The 25,136-nt window shown below is 36.3% G+C and overlaps 1 protein-coding gene and 1 pseudogene across 3 annotated transcripts; both read right to left on the reverse strand.

The window, feature by feature from the left end:
• Positions 1–163: 163 nt before the first annotated feature.
• LOC107626226 (putative disease resistance RPP13-like protein 1) lies at positions 164–6,066 on the reverse strand (annotated as a pseudogene). Its single transcript, XR_015904991.1, has 6 exons — positions 2,386–6,066; positions 2,107–2,185; positions 1,488–1,551; positions 1,288–1,374; positions 762–989; positions 164–634 (listed from the first exon to the last, which is right to left on the reverse strand). The product of XR_015904991.1 is annotated as a putative disease resistance RPP13-like protein 1 (transcript).
• An 865-nt stretch (positions 6,067–6,931) lies between these two features.
• APC4 (Transducin/WD40 repeat-like superfamily protein) lies at positions 6,932–13,888 on the reverse strand. Of its 2 annotated transcripts, none has more exons than XM_088504159.1 (17): positions 13,427–13,888; positions 13,242–13,325; positions 12,524–12,763; positions 12,279–12,359; positions 11,686–11,837; positions 11,289–11,449; positions 11,113–11,213; positions 10,943–11,017; positions 10,285–10,464; positions 9,922–10,004; positions 9,750–9,848; positions 9,048–9,152; positions 8,454–8,595; positions 8,082–8,309; positions 7,830–7,982; positions 7,582–7,663; positions 6,932–7,320 (listed from the first exon to the last, which is right to left on the reverse strand). In XM_088504159.1, the coding sequence occupies exons 1-17, from the start codon at positions 13,697–13,699 to the stop codon at positions 7,226–7,228; spliced, it is 2,334 nt and encodes a 777-aa protein (XP_088360285.1). In that variant the 5' UTR covers positions 13,700–13,888; the 3' UTR covers positions 6,932–7,225. The 2 variants fall into 2 exon arrangements, with proteins under 2 accessions (XP_088360285.1, XP_088360286.1); XM_088504160.1 differs by having other exon boundaries at positions 12,524–12,775; positions 13,427–13,790.
• Positions 13,889–25,136: the final 11,248 nt, after the last annotated feature.

The following is a 25,136-nucleotide window of genomic DNA, read 5'->3' on the forward strand; positions in this document are numbered from 1 at the left end:
TCCCTTGTTGGCTTATACAAAAATCTTTTCCTCCTTCACTTTTCTGAGATCAAATTAGTAATTCATGAAGCAGGAAATAAAAAGGTATTCTTGTGGCAGGAAAGAAGAACATAACATGCAAGAAAAAATAGCACGTTAAAAATGAAATAGCTCAGAATTATCATTATATAAATTTCTGCAATATTTTCTATATATATAAAAGTATTATGCAACTATTGGTTAGTGCTTTACTTGATCTAATAACTAAGCTAGCACTTGTTTTTCAAAAGTTTCAATATAATTATTTAAGTTGCTGATACAAGCAGACTTGAGAAGGGGATGATAAATCAATCACTAGGACTAGTAAAACATCTGCAAAACTATGCACATGTTCTTAAGTGATGAAATGTTTACTTCTAAGAAACAATTTGACATTTAACAATCTGTTACTGCACCTGTATCGAAAAGTATTTAATTGACTAAAATGCTCAAACAATGATTCAAGAAATAAAAAATTCTCATGGAGCCTAACAAGCTGCATTTACACAGAACTCTGCTCTTTCATTTCCAACTTGGGATGATAAAGATCGTCTTGAGTTCCCGTATGAGTTTTAGCCTCAAAGCGCATAATTTCCCCCATGGTGGATTTCATCATCTTAACAGAACAAAAGAATAATCAGTCTAGATAAATTGAAGCCTCTAATAAGAATAATATTATTTAAATTTGGGCTGAATTTCATTTAGATTATCAAATTGATGTAAGTTCTAACTAATTCACTGACCTTTTCCACCAAATTGAGCAGAGGATTTTTATTGACGAAGACTCGAAGAGTCAGATCAAAGAAGTAGGAGATGTTCTATTCCAAGACAATTAAGCTAGCTGGGGTACAACCAAACATTAAATTGCTACTGGTTTTTCTTTGATACACAGTCTAGCAGTCCCCATCGCAGATTCAACAGTTTCAAGGAAGAAATCATACTGCTTTCAGGGTCTTTGTGAGGTCCAATACCTGTAAAGAAAGGAAAATTCGTAACTGTCAAGTTTACTATAAGAAGCATAATAAGATAGTACCATAATGCTAAAAAGAATGTCAGAAAGTTGAACATTTTGTTTTATGAAAGATGAAACCACCAAGCAACCAATGGAGCTATAATTGTGTATATATACATATATTTGATCAATTTAATTTTTCAGTACAGCATAGGAACTGAAGTTTTGCATGCTATGACTTCTAAACTAGAGATGAGAAATTCTACTGCAATTACCAATCTAAAATGGATGAAATGTGTGTTGTGCCAAGCACTCACAGGATGCTTGAAACCACAACATCCTTGCACTGGTTTTCATGGAATGCTTGCATTACCATACCTATGAATTTCTTGCAACATTAAACTCTGCATTTCAGACTTGGACAAGTATAATTAGATGGAGACAAGGAAAAAGTAGGAGGAATTATAGAAAAATTCAAATAATAAATATCAGAGCTTGAACAAATGTCAAAACTTACTTCAGTGCACGGTGCACCCCAATTACCACCTTGCCTCAGCTGTGTATTGATATTCACGCTTCAGCTAAATGGAAACCAACATAAAAGACGTATCAGAGATTGAAGCACAGTGTGATACTAACATTCGGTTTTTTCTTCTTTTATTTTTTTCATAACCCCCCCCCCCCCCCCCCAACCCCCTCTTCTAAAAACAAAAAAAACAACCGCAAGAATGTTAGGTAGATCAATTTGGATTGAAGATGATAAAAGTGAGATTAGCAACACATAATAGAATTTGATGAGGTCAAATGAGGAGGACCCATTGCAAGAGTATGCGGGAAAAAAAATTGTCAAATTGAATTAAAAATTGGAGAACCTTCAAAATCTATACTTTCATCTCTTCAGGAACCTCGGTTTTTAGTCAATGTGGATTAAAGATGAAAAATTCAGATAAGCAACACATAAGAGAATTCTAGGAGATTTAAAAATAAAAATTAAAACTCTATGAACCCAAATCTGACAGAAATAGAAAAGTGAAATTGAATGGCATAACTAAAGTATGTTCTGTTTTGGTAATTCGAAAATTGGTATGAGTTTGCAAATCAAAGAGAATAATATATTTTATAAAGTACGAACACACCTCCTCCATAACCTATTAATAGACAGAATCCGTGAAGAAATGGTGGAAAATCAGAATGAACGAAACGGATCCTCCTAGTCTGCAATCAACCATAGAAATTGTGAGTGAAACGGTAGCTAAGGTATAGATAAATGGCTCAGATCAAAGAATGAAAAAATTAAGGGGGAAAAATTGGGTTGGCATATTCACAAGGGAATGAGAAAGTTTGGTGCAAAGAATTAGCATTGTAATTGGAGGGCGTGCAGTGAGTTTAGGTAAGATGAGAGCAAAAACAATTACCTGTGTCCTAAGTTTCAAACTGAATCCGTGGATCATTCATCTCTTCCAGCTTACGCCTCAAAGGACATTCTCCCTCAAATCTGAGTTTTGGTATGGAGGCAGGCAGGTTTTCTTGTGTGATATTCTCCAGCTTTGGATAGTCTTCAATTGCTAATGTTTGAAGGGAGGTGAGATGCTGAAGGCCCTTGCAGTCTAGCGTCTCCAGATTTGCAAAGTCATACAGTTGTAGAGACTGAAGGGAAGCAGGAAGGCAGCCCTCTCTTGGGAACGACTTAACTTCATTCCACTCTATAAGGAAAAGATGGATAAGGCCTTCAGTCTGCAAACCGTTTGATGTTATCCACCTCTCTAGTTTCTGGCAATCATAGATCCTAAGAGTTGTCAAGCTTGATGGCAGGCAGTCCTCTCCAAAAGGTTCCATTTCTTGGCATTTCTCTACACACAGCTCCTCTAGGTGGGGCGCAGCCAGCCTTAGCGCTGGCATGGATACTAAACCGGGGCACTCTGAGATTTGTAAGACACGGAGACTTGGAAGGGCCCCCAATGCAAATGACGTCAGTGAATCACACTTGTACACAAGTATCTCCATTAGCGACTTGTGTTGCAGTTGCTCTGAGAATGTTAATTTTGGACACATAGCGATTTGCAGATATTGTAATGAATCAGGCAAATAATCTCCTGAAATTGGTATTGCCGACCAACAATTCACGATTCTCAAAGTTTGGAGATACGGCGATTGGACGTGGGCAGGCACTCCAATACGGACTTGGCTAGCTGCGTCTCCATAGAAGTCACCGTACCCGTTACAAGTAATTGGCGAAGCTTGGGAGCTCTCGGCAGTGAACATGCGAGCTCTTCGCATCCACCAATGACAAGTTCCTCCAGAGCTGGAAGGTAAGCTGGCAGATCTCCGGTTAACACCGGACAGTCTACTATCAAAAGCCTTTCAAGCTTAGGAAAACAATCAAACTCATCAGGAACACGCCACTCTCGCCACCGGTGCATTCCACCAAGCAACAGTCTTCGAAGAGCTTGGAAGGGTGTCTCCTGCTGAATTGATTTATCGTTCTTGTAAAACTCGCAACCAATTCTCTCCAGCCCATCAAGTTCACAAATAATCAGTTCCTGCAGAGATAGTAACTGTCCCAGTGAAGGGAGCTCACAACAGTTTTTACAACGAACCACACTCAATTTTGTAATATTGGAGCAGCAAGAAAGGCCTAGGCCTAACCAATTGGGGAATATTTCACCCCTATAACCATCAATTAACAACTCTTTCAAGTTCCGGTGAGGTTGTAACTTGTCAAGTATATCTCTTTCACTTTCAACAATCAACATTATCACCATCGCCATGTGGAAGCCATTTCAATTTTAAAATGTTGATGTGCTTCTTGTTGCCCATCTTTGCCTCGGAAGCTTCTCCGCTATTGTTGACATTCTCCAAGTTGGAAATGCAGAATGAGCCATGAAGATTGTCAAGTGTTCCTAATTCTTTTATCCCATTCTCCTCATGCTTTCCGACAATGTTTTAACTTACTCATTCTCTTTGGCATCTCTTTCAAACACGAAGCTCCTTCAATATCAAGGTGGCGCAAGTTCACAAGATCTTGCATGTTGCTGGGAAGCTTCTCTAATTTATAACATCTCTTCAACTTCAAGGTTTGGAGATTGTATAATTTACACAATGACTCAGGCAATCTCACAACAGGTGTAAAAGTGAGATCTAAATAACGCAAATGGATTAATTCTCCTATGGAATCAGGTAATGATAGAATATTAAAGCCTTTAAATGATAAAACTCTTAGGCATCTCAATTGCAGCAGCAACAGCAAATCACTTTCACCACAGATTGAACGAAAATGACATTGTAGAAATGTTCTCATATGCATTGCTCCATTATAAGCCTCTCCAATTATTCTTGAGACTAGATCGCCAAGATTTTCAGTATATGACAAATGACGAGTTTTGCTGAAAATCTTTTGTGGGATTCCAATTTCTTTGACTTTGAAATGGAATTCCCCAGCGAAAGATGTTGCTAGATCATGCATGAGATCATGCATTACGAATAAGTTAATATCAGTACTAGACGGTTGAAAAAATGATCTTGCAACTAATTCATCAAAATACGCACAACCAATATTTTCTAATGTGTTGTTTCCCATTGGTTGTAAAAGATCTTCAGCCATCCATAGCAACATTAATTCATCTTTGCCAAATTGATGATCCTCAGGATATAATGAGCAATAAACAAAGCACCGCTTTAAATGTGAAGGGAGGTAGTGATAACTAACTCTTAATGCAGGAACAATCTTACTATCATCTTCTGAAAGTTCCCAAATTTCACTTTCTAATATATTCTCCCAATCTCCTTCATTATACTTATTGCGCAATAAACCCCCCAGTGTCTTCACAGCCAAAGGTAACCCCTTACTTTTTTTAACAATTTTTCTACCAATTTGTTCTAGAGTTGTATATTGTGTAGAATTAGTAGAAAGAGATGAATGTTTCAAAAACATTGACCAGCAATCATTGGGAGACAATATGTGTAGTGAGTAATGTCGATTAGTAGTTGACACTACAGAATCAACATTTTTATTACGAGAAGTTAAAAGAATTTTACTTCCTTTATTCCCACACAAAAAAGACTTTAAAAAATTGTCCCACAAATTTTGCTGATTGTCCCAAACATCATCCAAGACAATTAAGAATGTCTTGTCTGTTAACTTTTCCTTCAATTCAGTTTGAAGTGAATTCAAGTTAACCATATTACAAGGAGAAGAGGTTATGTCCTCTATTATAGCCTTTGTAACATTAACAGGATCAAATTTTGTAGCAACACACACCCATGCTTTAATGGCAAACTTTTCCTTCATTCTGGCATCATTGTAAACCCACTGAGCCAAAGTAGTTTTTCCGATTCCACCAATGCCTTCTATAGAGATCACAGACAGTTTATCATTGCAAGTATTATCTAACAACCACTCAACTATGGCCTCCTTGTCACTGTCCCTGCCATAAATATCAGAAGATTCAACCAGAGATGACTGAATTCTCCATGATATGTCCTCTAGATCTTCAGCAAATCTCTTGTTTCAGACCAAGAACATCTTTCTCCTCAACGATAGACTCTAGTTTATCAACTATGTCTTGCATGTTATCTACTACCTCCATCTCATCATCATCGATATATTCGACCATTGAATTAACAGCAGAGTGACACTGGGAAGAAAAGTTACCTGGATCCCTTTGGGTGGGGGTGGCAGTGGCAGCTTTAGTGGAGAGTTCATCCAGAAGATCATCAGCCAAATAGAGAGCATCTTGGAGATCAACAAGCCATTTCTTCACTTCTTGGTCTCTGATCTGCTTCTGCTCAGCATCATCGAGCACAGGTCGAGTGGCACGGAGACTCTTCCGCAGCTTTTGAAGCAACTTCTGGTCAGCTAACTTCCTTGCATTTGGGGTTGAGTTGATATCAAGTGAAGAGAGCTTGTTCAAAACAGCATCAGCAAAGGAAGATAGATAAGCTCTACCCTGAAGTTTTGCAGCCATGGTTGATGCTCAAGTTTAGGAGATGATGAGATCACAAGAAAGAAAGATTGGAAAGTTATGAGAAAAGTTGTTGTAGCAAGATTGCTACAAGGTAGCTGATCTTCTCAACGCTCAAGCACAAGGGATTTCAAGTGTCTGCAGTTTGCAGTGTACTAACAAGGTTCTTTGCTGGGTATTATATATTTGTGCAATGCTGAAAGATGTATAGTAATTAATTGATTAATAACGTTCTATTGTTTTCTCCATGATGTTTTCACATGTTGTCCTTTCATTTGTTTAACACTTCGTTAAGGATCTTGTGTTTGATGATAGATTACATAAACAAAGTGTAGAACTTTTAACTTTTTATTTTCTTTTATTCTGAACGAATATTTTTAATTTATCAGGTAAAGAGTTACATATTCTTTTTCATATACACGTTACGTAAATAGCATGTCAAAATAAGAATAGTTTGAAAAATGAATCATACTCCTTTTGTCGAAAATTTTAATGTCAAGTGCAATGCAAAAATGCAGTAGTGTTGTCAATAGGCATGCACATGCTTCCTTCTTCATCACGCGACTCCATCACAGAATATACTATAATACTATTGTTTCTTTTATTCCTCAGTCCTCACAAAACGGAAGATGTTCCCTTCACATATTCAACTATTTGTTCAATGCTTCTTGACATTGATGCTCTCATATATATATATATAAATTTTACTGCACGCGTATCACTGCTCTTTTAATTTGGGTGGAAACTCAGATGCAGTCGACTTCACGTGAAGTTGATAGGTGAGAGCATTAGATTAAAATTTAGTCAAATTAGTCAAATCATCTAACGCTCTCAAATATCAACTTCACGTGAAGTCGACAGCACGAGTTTTCACCTTCTTTCTTTAATATTGGTTTTGTTCATCCCTAAAAAAAGGAGAAAAGAGAAACTCAGTTTTCATAATCACAAAGCACCAGGAAAAAAAACATTTATTTTCGAGCTTTAAGTTTAACACATTATCTATTTTAAATATCTCATATCATCTAATAAAATTATCAATTTTAAAATCTCATAAGTTGAGTAAAAATTCACGTACAATAGTCTTCATGTAAAATTGATATTTAAAAACTTAGATAATTTGACAAATTGACTAAATCATCGTTTAATGATTCTCAACTATTAATTGTATATAAAATAGAAATGACTTTAAAATTTTAAATTACATTAATAAATATATTAAGATGTGACACATAGTACGGTAGTACCATACTTGGACAGTTGTACTTCATCCTGAGAATGAGAATTCAATTAGATATTATTCTGCATCTGAGACTTCATCCTCATCTTCCTCCAAAATGTAGACCAGGGCACGCTTTCTCGCAGCAAATACACAAGCCACGCCTCTTGATGCTGCCAGCAAGACATATCAACGAACAGGGAACAGTTACCCACATTAACACACCATAACCAGCTTGAGTATAGGAAAATTCAACTATAAGGAGGGAAAGAGAACATATGTTTTCAAGGGCCTGACTATTATTAGAAATACGTTGTATGCTTCCTACATTTAAATTCTTGTGACCTAAACATGAATATATTTCACAGGTTGATTGTTCTCGCATGAATTCTAATGCATTTAAGTCACACATACACAGAGAAGAGAGTACTCACCACTAACTGCCAAGGGAGCAGTTACAGAATGCGGAATGGTGCGGGCTTTCTCGTCCCCTATGTTCAAGTGGGCCACAGAATCCTAGGTGCACACAATTACAAAAAAGGGTTGGTGGAATTTGGAAGTTAGAAGAAACTAAAAGTTGAGAGCAACTCATGGTACTTTCATTATATACACGTATTTGTTAGTACAGAGATCATTAATTTACGTTATCAATCGTGAAGACAATGGGCATGGTGTGACTTACCTTCAGTTCTTGCAATGTCCAGTTGTCTGTACAAGCAGATCTTGATATAGAGACATATGGTAGATCACTTGCGTGCATAATCATCATACAGCCATCTACAGCGCTTTCTGATCTCTTTGTAGCTCTGTTTAGTAGCATGACAATTTGACTATCCTGTTTCAAACATCACATTTAGATTAAAAAGTCTGGAAAAAATAAAAGAAACCGAGTATAGAAAGTTGTATGAAATATTTATAATTTTATCGTTGTTACCTTATACAAAGACAGATCCACACATTGATAATCAGCAGGAATATATAACAGCACAGCTTCCAAAGAACTATAGCCGTTCTTTAGACGGTGTGAGTCGTACATAAATCCTCTGACAATGCATACACAATTTGCAATATCTGAGAAAGACTCGTTCGGTACTTGGAGAGATACATAATCAATATATTGCTTTTGACAGGTGTAATGTGACAAAGAAGCTTTAGAGGAATCCTACAGAACGAAAACAAGTAATGAAGATAAGAATACAGCACTTCTGTCAAATTAGAGAACTGAGATGAAATTCAAATACAAATACAAATATAACATAAAAAGCCCCAACAACTGGGACTGACGTATTGAAGATTAGATAAATACCTCATAATATGATACTGAAGTGGGAATTCTCATGGATGAAGGTGCTTTTGATAGAGAAGGAAGAGGACACAACGGCAGAAAATCCTCGCATAATATTTTTCTTGAGACCGTAATAAAAGGCATTTCAAAAGCCTCTCTGAAGCTGTAATAGTCACAATGAGAATCTATAAAATCCACCGAAATAATTGGAACTGTGAAGAATATTTATGGATTAGAGGACATGACTTGCTTCTCTGCAGAGAAATTATTGACATTTATTTTTTTTTTATTTTTAAGTGAAGGCAATTTCTAAACAAGAAGCTGCACCTTCCTCACTAGTGCTATTTTCAGGTGCCATCCATTCAAGCTCAGCATGTAAATTGGATCAAACAATGATACTCAAATGGCAATTCTCCACGTCATACAACTAAGAATAAATTCACAATGGTTTCATTCTGGTGGAAGCATAATTAAACAGAGAAAGAAAGCAGATAGTTTTGTTCACATTTTCTCAGCATTTTTGTTATCTTGTTCACCACATCATCAAAGAATGAAAACAAGAAGAGGGCAAAGCAACTTATCCAAACTGGTGGCTTGAACGGAAGAAGATAATACCTTATTTCCATCTGCTGGAATTCTTTTGCCAATGTTCTTCTTAGATATTCAGTGTCAGAAAATCCTCCAAACTGAACTAATTCCCGAATTCTTTGCATTGTTTCCCTGGAAAGTTTTATTCTATTAAATCTAAAATGCAACTAACATCAGGAAGTCATGTCAACTTAAACTATTATAAAAACAAGGACACTCAAGACCATCTAATATCTTACTATTTACATTGCTCACTGAAAATTTGTGTACATACTATCAGACAAAGGCATTTCTCCTCACTTTATTATAGTTTATGTGGTGCTCAGCTTTCAGCTTTGACTTATTAAATTTAATTTCATTTTTTCTGACCAGAAATGACAAAAAGATTGGCAAGCTTCCGTTCATTTGCAAAGCTCTTTCGCATGTCAAATGACATTATTTATTTACTAAGAGGGGGGGAGGGGGGGTTGTAGGAAGGGCTGAAAATCATTCTTCTCGAAAAAAATAATGTTCTTGTAACAGAAATTTTCTTTAAAACATATACAATTTCAAGAAAAATTTCAATTGCCAAGTATCAATTACATTCAAAGTCCCATAATAAGTTAATAACTGTACAAGCCATAGTTGAGCCAAAATGATAAATAAATATGTAATATCACGCACAGTGGAAATTTACATCTAATAGATTTGAAAAAAAAACCCCGAGTATGGGGTAGATAACAAACTTACACATCAATTTCGATATCATAGTCTGCATCTGATATTTCCAGCAATTGTTTAACTGGATCTTGTTCATATAAAAACTTCAGGAATATAACAATAAGTTCGCTGCCAACACCAAAAGAAAAATCAGATAAATAACATCTTTAAGCCCAAAGCATTGATGAATAGTTAGACAAACCTGTTATATGGTAGAAGCTGGTCACTTGGTTCTGACATGAGCAATTTTATACATTTAAAGAGCCAGTTGAAGAAATTTGCATACTGGCAAAATAAATGTTAGCAGCCCATTAAAAACAAAATCAACAGACAAAATAGGCTTTTAAAATGGTGTACCATGTGTTGATTTTTGCCATTCATTTTATACTCTAGTGGGTCACATACTGCAATTTATCATTCTATTAATACACTCTGGTCATAGGAATATTCATATCTCATTATTGCAAATCTCATTGAAGTATGTAACTTATCAAAATTACAGAATACTATTTCCAAATAGTAAAGTAGACCTACTATGATCCATTTCAAACATAAAAAGGCACACCTGCTGCAAGACAGATGAAAGAACCCTCATAAATCGTTCAACTTGAACAAGTAGCATACCAGCCTTTTCTGTTGCGTTGTTAACAAGTGACTCATCCAAGCCAATGCCATGATAACGTGCACGCCATCTTGAAAGCCCTCTTAGTTCTCCCATTCTGAATCCAATGACTTCCGCAGCAGGCTTACAAAAATATTTATTGATTCAATTTCATATATAGTAGCTTGCACTGAAATTGAATGACTATTTTGAGTAGATTAAAACAGCAATTAACTTCTAATATCATGTCATCAATGGGAAAACCAACCATCCTAGAACTTCAATCAACTAGGCAACTAGGCATGGTTTACATTTGACATCTTGACAATTGATACAATAAATTACCATACACCAGTTGATAATTGGTCCTACGATTGTAACCTCCACCATTGATATTAAAGTAGGTGAATTTTTCTTTTACTTATTTTAACTTTAAAACAAAATAAAAGAAAAATAAATACTAAGGTTCCTTTGGGATATTAAAACTGGAACTTCATGCATTTTTATGAAAGATTTTTGTTTATTTATTTGGGAAGATATTGAACTCCACCTGCTTCAACTAGTAACACATTTTTATGCAATCAGTAAATATTGCAGCACAAGGAAGAGTACAATAGTATACCTGGAGGTGGTCCAAGACAATACTTTGGAGTTCTTTGCCAGCACCACAGATAACCTTCGAAATGCGCTTGACACCCTGTAAAGCAATAAACATGCTGAATGAAAACAGCATTCATAAACTACTCAGTAATAAACGAACACGTGACAAGCTATATAAGGTTGTCTGTATACCACTTCACTAAGAGTGTTAACAAGGAATTGATGAACTGGTGGACTAGTCCTTGCACCACCCAAAAGACTCAGAAACTCCTCTTGAGGAGAGGAATCAATTCCTAATTATGAGTGATTTGAACAAATTAGTTACAAGATATGATCCAAATGAATTCTATTATTGTTAATTCAGTTACCATGATCTATAATCAGAGTAGACAAAGAGCTGAACTTCTCCTGAAATGTGTGCATCGCATCAGACCATTGCCTACACATGACTGATAATGATGTTCGGACAACCTCAGTCAAATCCTCAATGCTAGAAGCCTGTTGAGCTACTTGATGAAGCTCATTTTTCCTACACAAAGGAAGAGGGAAACACATTGAGAAAATATGAAGCAGAATGTATATCCAACAAAAAGCAAACCTAGAAAGCATGGTACTATCATTTTCATTTGTGTTTGTCTCAGAACAGGTCTACATTAACAAATAAAAGAATGTGATAGAAATTAAAGACCATATCATAATGAATTAGATTACACATCTTAACTTATCTCATGTTTTAGTAGAATATGCATTACTCAGAAAATTTACCTGTCACAGAATATAGATGTTTTAAGTGCTAGGCAATGCAGGCCATGCTCATTGTGCCCAGCCAAGTGAACATCCTTCAATTCATCACCAACCACAACAAGGTCTCCTGAGCACATGACTATCAATCTACAAAGATCTTTTGATAAGGCCACCTAATGATATTAACAACATTAGCTTCCACAAGTATATTATAAGAGTACTAAGAAACTTATGCAAGTTATTGTTTCAACTTCTTTCTTGACTGATTTATTCATGCATTGATTTTGTTGAACATGGATTCTCTCCTTCACCTGATTTTTCCTAAGAGGTACACTTGGTAGCATTTGGTCCAATACTTCATTACTCCTCTAGTGATATTTTGAACAAATACCAAGATAGATTATCTTCCTGGATATAACTTATTGTACCACTTAAGGTTATTTCAAACTGCTCCTTTAAGTTGATCATAATCATTCACATGCTTATGTTTATATATCATACTAGTCGATCTCCAGCATCCAAGCATTGTTTTGCATTTTCATGCTTATGTCCCCAATAAATGGGAGAGTGGGACCTCAAATGAAGTAGAGTGATCAAACAGAAGAAGAATCTACCTTGTGTATAGAAGCATTTAAAAGTTTGTAAGTAGTTTCTGCACCCTCGCGGGAAAGTGGAAAAGTAAGATCATATATGTTCTGAAACATCCAAAGGCAAGAGAAGTGTTTAACAATAAGATCATGTATGTTTCATCTCATCAACTTGACAAGCACAAAGATTAGAGTGCCATCTTCTATCATGCCATAATAGTAATTGGAGAAAAGAAAAAAAATGACAGCTTCTCAGGTAGACAATAACTTACAATTTTCGATATAGGGAATATACCAAATATGCTAAAACAAATATTTCCGTCTTTATCACCACTGCATAGAATGTTGAAACGCTGGAGAGAAGAATTTGATAACTCCTGAAATGATTCTTCACCATCATCCATGAAGCCGTTATCTCCTGATACTAGTCCAGGCATCCGAGGAGCTTTTGGAGCAGGAGGAAAGAAACGCGAGGTTCTATCTTCGTATTTTGAAGTGTGACTGCAGTCGTCCTAGAAGGCAAACTGGAATGTGAAGATTAAAATAGTAGAAAGGAAAATGAAGACACAGCCAGTCAATATTATGCAATCTAAATCCCAAGAGAGAGCACAGAAACACAAACGCAGAACAATAGAAATGGGAATTTTCTCTAAGTAAATTGTGTACGCTTGACAAAAAGAGTATTGATTCAGATCTAATACTGCATAATGTGTGAATCTATTTAAGATGCATAGCCAGTAATTCATTTTTCTAGCTTTATTACAAATGTTCAGTAATCAAGGGGAGATAGGACAAAGACAAACAATAATTCAAAAAAATGTAATTGTTGCTTTGTTGATTTATCATTGTTTCCCAGCTTCCTTTTCTTTATTCCAATTTCCAAGTATGGTTGGCCTGAATATAATATACGAGATTTTCTGTTTAGCGTGTACCAGACTTGCTCAACTTTGAATAAAATCAAACTCAACAGCTATTAAATAAGAAACATACCCTAACTAGGTGATTGTCCTCCTCCCAGTTGAGACATATAATAGCAGAACAATGCGATTTTAAGCTTCTTAACAACTTTCCATTCTACTTTGCAGAAAAAGGAAAAAAAATCAGATAATTTTTTTTGGCATAAAAATATTAAGTAAAATGAACTATGAACCGCATCAGAAGAAAAGAAGCATGACTTCAACATCATGGAGTGACAAAGTTCCATCGTCAAGTCCAACAGCTATGGCTTTGCCGTCAGGACGCCAACAGAGGGAGGTTATGGACTTTCCCGGGGAAATGGTCCAAAGGCGCTGCCAATTGAAACGGTGGAGCAAGATCTTGGAGTCGTGGGTAACCATGGCGAGGAGGTCCTTCTCGGGATTCCACTCCGCCATTGTAACGTGAGAAGGGAGGGGTTTATCGAACTGGAGCTGAAAGGGAACCACGCGACATGACTCCTCCGTTTCCATTTCTGCTGGAAGAGGAAGTAAAGTGAAACAAAACCCTAAAGCGATGCGTTCAGAAGAATGAGTGAGAATGAAAGATTGAACTACTGAGTCTGATTGGCAGAGAAACTGAGAGAGCCGCTAAATTCAAACAAACTCTACCAAGGGCTGGGGCGGTTTTTCTTTTTGTCGCCGCTTATAGTAAAGTCCTTCTCCTTTTTTAAGAAGGATAAAGCGATTTCTATAATAATAATCATACTAATAATAATAATAATAATAATAATAAAGTACATTTCAATCCCCAATTCTTTTATTTTGGTACAATAGATTTTTCTGTTAAAAAATTTATTAAATAATAATAAAAATTAATTTTGTAGATATTTTATTTGTATTTTATGGGAGTTTTAAATTTTTACAAACTATTAATAAGTTTATTTTTTAAAAAATTTTTTATTAATGGTAGTTAAATGAAAAAAATTATTGATGAAAATGAAGTAAATGTACAAGTAGGGATGGCAAAATTTTCGAACCAGCCCATGAAGTAAATCCTTCAGAAAACAGATATTGTGGGTAGAACGGTTTAATGGGCCATAGAGCTATCTGAGTTCAACTTTAGGTACGAAACTCGGACAGCAATTAAAGCCCAATGTCTCACCGACTTCGTGGCAGAATATGCAGGAGATCAAGAGGAAGCCTCCACTACATGGGAGCTATATGTGGATGGATCCTCCGACTTTAGCGGTGCAGGCATAATATTAGTAAACCAAGAGGGAACCCAAATAGAAGTCTCTCTCAAATTTGAATTCCCAGCTTCTAACAATCAGGCAAAATATGAAGCCTTGATTGCAGGGTTAAAGCTGGTCGAGGAAGTCGGTGCGACAAAAGTAGTCGTGTTCAGGGACTCTCAGGTGGTGACCTCCCAAATAAATTGAGAGTATCAGGCTAAAGACCCCAACATGAAGAGGTACTTAGACAAAATCTTAGAGCATCTTAGGCGTTTTGCAGAGACCGAGGTCAAACACATAACTCGGGATCTTAACAGCAGAGCAGACGCCCTCTACAAACTAGCAAGTACCAAGACAGGAGGGAATAATAGAATCCTGGTCCAAGAAACTCTCCAAGAACCCTCAGTTACAAAAACAGAGGACAGACAAAACGCCCTTGAGGTATCCGGATTGGACCTCGGATGGATGAACCCACTAATCGAATACATGAAATTCGACATCCTACCCAAAAAGGAAAAAGAAGTCAAGAAAATTCGGAGGGAAGTACAAAACTACACTTTGGTAAAAAAAAAAAAATATCCTCTATAAAAGAGGGATATCCACACCATTGTTAAAGTGCGTCCCGACCTCAAGGACAACAGAAGTCATAGAAGATGTCCATAATGGTATCTGTGGGAACCATCTCGGAGCAAGGTCATTGGCTAGAAAATTCATACGAGCCGGGTTCTACTGGCCGACCTTGCAGAAAGATGCCACCGAATTCGTAAAGAAGTGTCAGCCATGCCAAATGCATGCAAACTTCCATGTCGCTCCCCCCGAAGATCTCATTAGCATAACTTCTCCAAGGCCTTTTGCAAAATGGGGATTGGACCTATTGGGACCCTTTCCCCAAGCGCCTAGACAAGTAAAATATCTAATAGTAAGAGTAGACTACTTCACGAAATAGATTGAAGCAGAGCCATTAGCCACCATCATAGCCCAAAGAAGTCGGAGGTTCCTCTACAAGAACATTATCACAAGGTATGGAGTCCCTCACTCCATTACTACTGATAATGGGACTCAGTTCATCGATTCTACCTTCAGAAACCTAGTAGCCAGTATGAAGATCAAGCATCAATTCACCTCGGTAGAGCACCCGCAAGCAAACGGGCAAGCTGAAGCAGCTGACAAAGTCATACTGGCTGGGTTGAAGAAAATGTTGCAAGATGCAAAGGGAGTATGAGCTGAAGAACTCCCTCAAGTACTATGGACTTATCGGACTACACCTCAGTCTGCCACAGAAAAAACACCCTTCTGACTTGCTTATGGCATAGAAGCCATAATACCAGTTGAAATCAACGACCAAAACCTAAGGGTGAGCTTCTACGACGAGGTTGGCAACATACAGGGGGCACAAAGGGGAGCTTGAGTTACTCCCTGAAGTCCGAGAACTAGCCCAGATAAGAGAAGTAGCGTTAAAGCAAAGAATGACAAACAGATACAACAAGGAAGTCATCCGAAGAAGCTTCACCCCAGAAGACTTGGTCTTGATTAGAAAAGACATCAGAGTCAACAAATCGGGAGAAGGAAAGCTTACTACTAATTGAAAAGGGCCTTATAAGATAAGTGAAGTCTTAGGAAAGGGATACTATAAGGTAACCGACTTGAACGGTACCGAGCTACCAAGGTCGTGGCATGCTGTAACATGAAAAGGTACTACAGTTAAAAGCGAATTCCACTCCCTAGTGTACTCTTTTTCCCGACTTCTGGTCTTTTTCCAAAAAGGATTTTTCCTGAAGGGGGTTTTAACGAGGCATCAAAGTGGAGACTAGGAAAGAGCCTTGAAGACTCCCCTAGTAGCAAAAGAGTACCTTCATCAAATGAATAAAGATTTGTTTACCACATCTCTTTATAAATTCCATTAATTGTTATCATTGTTCTACGAAACGCACCGACTTAAGCTCGATAAAACGTGAAAATTCAGTGCCCGACCTACGTGGTTGTTAGGATAAAATGACGAGGTACAAGTCGATGTAAAGAGGTTACACGGTCGATCATAGTAACTCGGAATTCCAAAACTTAAAACGACTACTTAGTCGGAGGAACCGAGAAAATAGAAATGCATCGCAAAAATAACCTAAGTTACAGAAACTCAATAAGCAAAAACTGAGTACAAGGAATACAAAAGAGACAAAAAAACCCATCAAAAATCAAAGGCAGAAGCTGTCTCAAGTCTTTGAAAAGTCAAGTAACTTAGACAAAGCACAACCTGCCAAGATAAAAGGTTTTTTTTTTCAAAGCTAAAAGATCAGAGAGGTTTTTTCTACGAGAAACCTAGCAAAAGAAAAAATTGCAGAAAGCATGCACGCACCAAATATATTATAAAGCCCTTATCCAAAAAAAGGACAAAAAGTTAAACGCAGTTTTTGTTAACGGCCATAAAAGGCCAGAAAAGTTAATAACAAACCACCACAAAAATAACAAATAAAATTGTTCAACAAGGGCCCACAAGCCGGGCCCCAAATAGCTCAAATCAATTAAAGAAGAAAAATTAAGAGTCACCAGAAGGAAGAGAGGTCGAATTAGCGGCAGGGGAGGACGGAGCAGTCTCTTCGGCAGCAGGGGTTGGAACATCAGAAGACGTCGGCTGCGATCCCTCCGGTTGATCTTCACGAGGAGGAGATTCTACAAGTCTTTGCCCACGAGTCTTCAGCTCAGAATCCGTCTCAGGTAGGGGAAGAGAAAAATAGCCCCATCCGCAACAATCTTATCAGGATCAAGAGTGGAAAGATCCAGGCCAGGAGCAATAACTCCGACCTGCTCTTTGAAAATTCTCCAGGCCTCCTCCGAGCTCTCCGCCACAGTGTCCTCCAAATCCTGATAAGCCTCCCGACCTTTCTCCAATTCCCGCTGGAGATCAATATTCTCGGAAAAGACCCTAACATAATTCTGCTTCGCCTTCTCCTTTAGGCCCTCTGCCATGGCACACTAGGCCATCAACTTCTTCTCCATCTCCTGAAGTCGGGACCGCTCCTCCTTCAACCCGGCAACTTCTTCCTGGAGCCTCTTCTCTTCCTCTTGATAAAGGAAAATCCTCCCTTCAAACTCTTCAACCTTTTGGGTGGAACCCAAAGAGCTAAGGGGAGTCTTCTCCAAAATATCAAGAAGCTTTGTGCATACCCCAGTGGCTCGAACACTCCCCCGAACTAAAATTTGAAAATGGTTTCGGACAGAGCATCATCCATACTAATATGAGTATGGGGATAGATGTGATTCCGAACGAATCTGGGACCATCAAAATTAGATTTCCCAGAAAAAGAGCCAGACGCTGAAGTTTTACGCTTCTTCTTCTCGGGTTCGGGAGAAGCTCGGACCGGAAGGATAGGGGGAGGAAGAGGAAGTTACCAAGATCAGATGGGAAGAAGTCCCAGAATCACGAGGGGGAGGAGGAGGAGCACCAGCAGCCCTCGCGGCATCAACCCGAGCCCAAGACCTTCTCTTGGCATCCTGAACCTTCTGGTAGGAAGTGCTGGAACCTTTCTTCACCATCTCTGAAAAGAAGAAAACAAAGAGTTAGACTACAAGTCGGAAGATTACAAGTCGGAAGATTACAAGACGGAAGTTACCAAAATCAACGACAAGAAAAACGAATGCTACCCAATTGGGTCTGCACGAAACCCGTAGAACCCATGTTGAGTTAAAAAATTAACTAAACTAATTAATGATGACAAACATGATTTTTGGGCAATTATCTAACTAATGTCAATTATTTATGATTAAGTGTTGCAGGCCAAAATTGATATACATTGCAGCAGCCCAGTATAAAGCAAGCCAAATCTACCTTAGTGGGCCACAAATTAATAGAATCCCGAAGATAAGAAAAAGAATGAAAACGGGTTGAACATGAGTAGAACCAACCCAAGCCCGACTTGAGTTCAGCAAGCTAATCCCTCCATCATTGCTTCCAAAGCAACGTACACTTTTTCATGCTTTGGTCAAAACTCAAAGAAAGTGAGAGAGAGCTTATTCCCTAAGCTGTCCACTAAAGAAGAAAGAAAGAGAAAAATTAAGCTTGAAAGGCAGAGGTCTAATCAACCATTTCAAACTACATCAAGCTAAGACAGAGCTAATAGGTAACCCATTTCCGTATACATGCATCATATCTTCTTCTCTTCATCTTCAACGTTTTGCCTATCCATTCTGAGATACATGGGAAAGATGATCTCTGCTCCCACTGCTATGCATCTACGGTCACAAGTGAGTCTTGGGGGATCAAGCATCTTCTCAATGGCCAAGATATGGGTTTACCATTGAGGATATCTATTTTATGCTTTTCTATGGCTTTCGATCAACAAGAGAATGTCAGAACCAGAGTTTCTATTCTAAAGATTAATGGAAAAAGTGAGTTGGTGGGTTGGTGAAGCACAAATCTCAAGAAGTTGACTTAGGAAGAACAACCCAGCAACATGCAAGGAGATACAAAAGAAGATTTTTGTTCATTCAGAAACTAAGGAGAGATAACTAGTGTTCTTGAGGTGTATGTTCTAAGAAGAGCTCTCTGAAGAAGTTCATCTACTTGGACAGTGCTTCCTAGTCAAAGGAGCATTCCGCCAGAATGAAGAACTGAATCAGAGGCTAGCGAATCTGGTTTATCACATAGCAAAGAGGCTGTTGTAGAGTCAACCTCCTTCATGTTTTACAGATTGTAATATACTTTTCAATGTTTATCTTTCTGTAATTTCTTGAGGTAAAAGGCTGAATGAGAGAGCCATTGAAAGAGCCTAAGAGAGAAAAAGGCAAAGAGATACACATGAGTGAAAAAGCCTGGAGTTATTTTAGATTTCTTTAGGTTAAGTCTATGTCTTGTATTTTGTACCTGTGAGGTACCCCTTTCTTAGTTGGGTTAGCACTAAGAGAAAGAGTTAGGTATTAGCATAACCAAGTCAAGTTAGGTTAGAACTTGAGTGTGAAAGGATTGGAGCAATCCTATAGAATTGGTGTATGTAATACTTTAACTATAGTAGAAATTTCACCACTGTTATGGTGGAGACTAGACGTAGGTTGCATAGCACATGGCAACCGAACCAGGATACTTGATGGTGTCAGCTTCTCTCTTCTCTGCTCTATTCTGTTTTCTGATATTCATGAGACAAAATAAAATTGTCTCATAAATTTTCCGCTGCTGAGTTCAAACAGTTTCATATTTCAAGTTTGCTGAAAAGGGTTAAGTTTATTAACATAAAAGAAGGTCATAGATTCAACCCCCTTCTCTAAGCCTTCTACAACATTCAACCCAGAAGAAACTTTTTCGTGTCCAGATTAAGGGCCTTCCCTAAACTTCTCGGAAGAACTCCACAACGGCCTCCTCAACCTCATCTAAGTCATCCAGGCCATATTTCTCCACAGGAGAGGCCTCTAACCAATAAAGAGGAAAGCAGGGAGAAGAATTTTCGTCCAGAAAAAAAGGATGGTGACCCTCTACGGCTTGAATTTTGAAGAAAAAGTTTTTAAAATCATGAAAAGACTCGTCAAAGATAGAAAAAATTTTCCGACCTTGAATGGCCCAAAAAGACACCCACTGCTGCTTATTATTTTGATCACTAAAAGGCTTGATCAGATGAAAAAGAAAGAAAAAGAATTTTGTGGAGGTCAGAAAGTCCAGCTCTCGGCTGACAAGTTGGTAAATTTTCATAAAACCCCAAGAATTGGGGTAGAGCTGAGTAGGAGCAACTCGGCAATGGTTCAAACCTCTATCTCAAAATCAGAAAAAGGCAGAAAAACCCTCAGACGAGTAAAAAGACAATCATACATGAAAAAAAAATGGGGTCTGATTCAGAAACCCTCCCGAAACAAACCTGGTCTTCAGGACTCGGGGCTACTAACTCATATTTGGGCTCATCAACCTCATCACTACAAATCCTATGATAGGTACGAAGGTCGGCGATATAACCAACATCTACTAAAGGGCTTTCCTCCATAACGGTATCATCCACCCATTGCGAAAGGGACTTGAGGGAAGACATCTTTTCCAGTAAAAAAGAAGTAGGTAAAAAGACAACCAGACCTACAAAAAAAACGGAAAAAAGATAAAAAAAAAAATAGGGTCTCTAAAAGAATAAAGTAGTCCCTCAATAAAACATAGTCGCTAGACCTACACACAGACTCACCACGAATACGCAAAAACTCCTCCAATGTGCAAAATAAAGCATCAAATAATAAAGAGGGAAAGAAGAAGAGACTAACCTTTGTTGATAAGCGTGAAGAAAAACGAATACAGTAGCAGTGGAACACTCCAAAAAAGGAAGAATAGAGAGTTTTTTCCTTTGAAAGAAACAGAGAGTGTAAGCAGAAAGTTTTTAGAAAGCGAAAGAAAACAAAGAAAAGAGAGGAAAAAGCATTTATAAACATGCCAGAGGCAACTTGGTAAAAATTGACGCAATCATTAAAGAAATGCGCCGTTACCAATGTAACTGCTCCCATGTGTAAATGCAAAACCCGTAACAGACGTGACGCTTGATTAGACGCGACTGTTGAGAAATTTAAATCACGTCGGTTTCGAAATCACGTCGGTTTCAATATCACGTCGACTACAAGCCCGAGTTCAAATACTCGAATCCAACTCATAAGTGAAAGAGATCGGACTCTAGTAGGGGCACTGTTCATACCCTGACCCAACACTAGGGATCAGGTCCAAATAAACAAAAAAGGCCCAATCCAAAGATTGGTCTTTGCTATCCACTGACCTCCTTATAAGAGGTCGGATCAAATACAGACTCCACTCCAAAGAAGTCGGGATCGAATGATAGCTGGCAGATAACCCTTACTCAAATAAGCAACTGCCTTTAAAATCTCTCAACCCACTTTCAGGAGTCATATATCAACTTCCCTAAGATAAAGGGACGGTTATCCACCTTAAAAGATGGAACTACTCCAACGATGGTTATTGGTTCACCACTATAAATACACTGGCACCCCTCAGGTATCTCTAAGTTCCAATACTCTCCAAATCTGCTTAACCCTTGCTAACTTAGGTATCGGAGTGTCTTTGCAGGTACCACCACCACTCTGTCATACACACAAGTCGGACGGCAGCTCCCAGATGCATACCAAGTCGGAGACTATATCCTTCTGATAATTGGACTAATCTTACAAGTCCAGTTCATTAATCTCCGGTTACCCAATGTAACAATGGTGTTTTTGGAAACCCATCACATATGGAAAACCGAAGCCCTTGATTCAAATGAAGGGACAAAACAACACCCAAAAACACAATAGAACAAAACAACGTTATTAGTATCTTTGTCTTATTACCAAGATTTTTTTAATTACCTTTTAAAGGTTTTTATTCATATCTACATGTTTGCAAAAAGCATAAGAGCTCAATATAGATAAATAATGGTGACCACACCTTTAGGTACACGACATATGGCAAGTTTACATGGGCTCGCTATTTGTTGAAGAAAAGAAAGAACAAGATGTTTCTTTTAAGTAAATTATAGGGTACAGAGCAAAAACCATACAGATTTAAAGATTTGCTTACCTAGATCACACTTTTTAAAGCCACACTTTTCACTTAAAACCGTAGCTCTTCACAAAGAAAAGCGTCACTTAATGGAAAAAAGTAAATTAGAAGATTTAAGAGAAGAAATAATTAAGTTATCAAAATTAATAGATCAAAAATTAATGATTTTAACTAATGTTAACTGTAATGACACCGAATTCTTAAAATCAATACAAAATGATTTTTCTCAAAATCTTTATTTTACTATAAGTTTTATTGAAGGACTTCAAAAACTTGAAAAAACTTATTTTTCACACGGAACTTCTAAAAAATGTTACCATGGAAATGATTCCCCACATCTTTATCATACTTTTAACCCACAATTAAATTCTATAGTAGATATGCTCGAAAAAATATTGGTATCCATAAAATTTCAAAGAAATAAGGAAAAAGAGAATCCCAAAGAAGAAAAATTCCAAAATATAATCAACATAACAGACTTAAAAGTAAAACCACCATTGAAATTATGAATATTGAAGAAAAATTAGAAGAAGTTACAATGCTTTTTAAACAATTAAAAATGGCTCAAGAAAATAATATTATGGAACATGGTTTTCAAATAGAAGAAGAATTAGTAAATTCTGAAAATATAGAAAATGAAGAACACATTCTAGATTATTCAAGTGACGAAGAACCAGCAATTTCAATACAAGTAAAAAATGAAGCTGGAACATCTAAGGATAATCAATCTCAATTTAAATGGGAAACAGGTTTTGATAATTATGCTTTTAAAAAAGGGTTTACAAATAAAAATTCAAAATATACAAAAATACCATCAAAATATGTTCCTAAAATCCAGGAAATGGAAGGAGAAAGAATGCTCGATTTAGACTGTAAAAAGAACGAAATAGAAATTTTCGAAAATTGGTTGAATTCCTTTTTATTAGAAGCCTTTACTAATCCAAAACTTAGTGAATTGTCTGGAAAAGATATTTGGAATTACATAGGGTTTCATACTAAAGGAACTATAAGAGATTATATGACATCAATAGAAAACCAAATAATAGAAGAATTAGCAACAAAAACTACAGCTTATGATAAGATATTATATATAATGATGATTCTATATAAAGAATTTTTTGGAAAAAATATTATAGATCATAGACAAGAAGTTTATAATAAAGAATATCAAGAAGCAAAAAATCATTTAGCTAATATTCAGATATATGATCTATGTAATGTGGAGTCTTATATATGTGAATATAGAATACATTATTACAAATTAAAAGAAGAAGATAAAAATCATTATCTTAGTATGTATATAACAAAACTTCCATATCCTGCTAATGAATTTATAATGGGAAGATTTATAAGAGAAATAAATAGAGGAACAATTGAAAATAACTTTGGTGGAGCAACCTCTGCAATAAGAGAGGAAATAAAAGAACGTTGTATGCAAGAAGCAACTTAAAAAAGATTTGCAAATATAATTAGAATTTGCTGTCAAGATAATGAAGAGATACCTCAAAAATATGGTCTTAATAAAAATTTTCAAAGAAAAAGAAAATATCAATTTAGAAAAAGAAAATACTATCCAAACTGGAGAAAAAAGAGATATTTTAGAAAGAAAAATAATAATAAAAACAAAAGACAAAGAAATAACTATTGCCCGAATAAAAAAGAAAATTGTAAATGTTGGTATTGCCAAGAAGAAGGACATTATGCAAATGAATGTCCGAAAAAGAAGGATAAAAAGGAACTTACTAAACAAATAGAAATTGCTAAGTCTTGTTTCATGGAACCTTTAGAGGAATCTGATGATAACTTAGACTATATTTTTGAATATGTCTCGGAAACAGACTCAGAGACTGAGTAATAATGCTACATTTATTACTATAAAAATAACAGAAAAGTTTATAAATGCTTTCATAGATTCTGGAGCAACACAATGCTTTGCTAGTTCAAATATAAAACTTGATTGGAAAAAATTAAAAAAACCATTAAGAGTTAGAATAGCTGACAAATCAATACATAAAATTGACCAAAAAGCAGAGATGGTTGAAATTTTTATTCAAAATTATAGGTTCATTGTTCCATCTATATATATGTTAGATTCTGGAATGGATTTTATCATAGGAAATAATTTTTTAAAGCTATATCATCCATTCATTCAAGAATTAACATATATAGTTTTAAAAGCTCCACACGATTCTTCAATAAATCAAAAATCAAAACGTATAAAAATACCAACTACTACTATAGATAAGATCTTAAAATTTAAAATATTTTCTATATTAGAGACATGTTATTTAAATTTATACTTTCAGATAAATATCCCAAAAAATAATCTTGAAATAAAGATAGAAGAACTTTTGGATGAAATTTGTGCTGAAAATCCTTTAGATATTAAAAATACAAATAACGAATTAGTAAGTATTAAATTAAAAGATCTTACAAAAGAGATAAATGTTCCAAATAAAATTCCTTATTCCGCAAGAGATAGAGAAGAGTTTTCACTAGAATGTAGAGATCTTTTGGAAAAAGGAATTATAAGATTAAGTAAAAGTCCTCATGCGGCTCCGGCCTTTTATGTCGAAAACAATAATGAAATTAAAAGGGGAAAGCGAAGAATGGTTATTAACTATAAGAAGATGAATGAAGCAACTATTGGTGATGCTCATAAACTTCCAAGAAAAGATTCTATTTTAGAAAAAATCAAAGGAGCAACTTGGTTTTCATCTCTTGATGCAAAATCAGGATATTGGCAACTTCGTTTAGACGAAGAAACAAAGAAATTAACTGTTTTTACTTGCCCAACAAAAGAATCAACAAGTGTGTTGCTCTATGAATGGAATGTATTACCATTCGGATTAAAACAAGCCCCAGGTATTTATCAAAGATTTATGGAAGAAAATTTAAAAGAGTTAAATGAATTTGTTTGTGTACATTGATGATATACTAATTTTTACAAAACAGGATAGAGAAGATCATCTTCAAAAATTATTAATACTTTTAGAAAGATGTAAAGAAAAAGGATTAGTTCTTAGCAAAAAGAAAGCAAGAATAGCAAAACAGGAAATAGAGTTTCTTGGATTAATTCTATCCACTCAAGGAAAGCTAAAACTTCAGCCAAATGTCCTAGAAAAGGTAAATTTATTTCCTAATAAAATAGAAGATAGAAAGCAATTACAAAGATTTTTAGGGTGTATAAATTATATTTCTGATCAAGGATTTTTAAAGAACATAACAGAATACA

Source organism: Arachis ipaensis, chromosome B2 (genome assembly GCF_059453495.1).
Source record: "Arachis ipaensis isolate K30076 ecotype BB chromosome B2, ASM5945349v1, whole genome shotgun sequence".
NCBI lineage: Eukaryota > Viridiplantae > Streptophyta > Magnoliopsida > Fabales > Fabaceae > Arachis > Arachis ipaensis.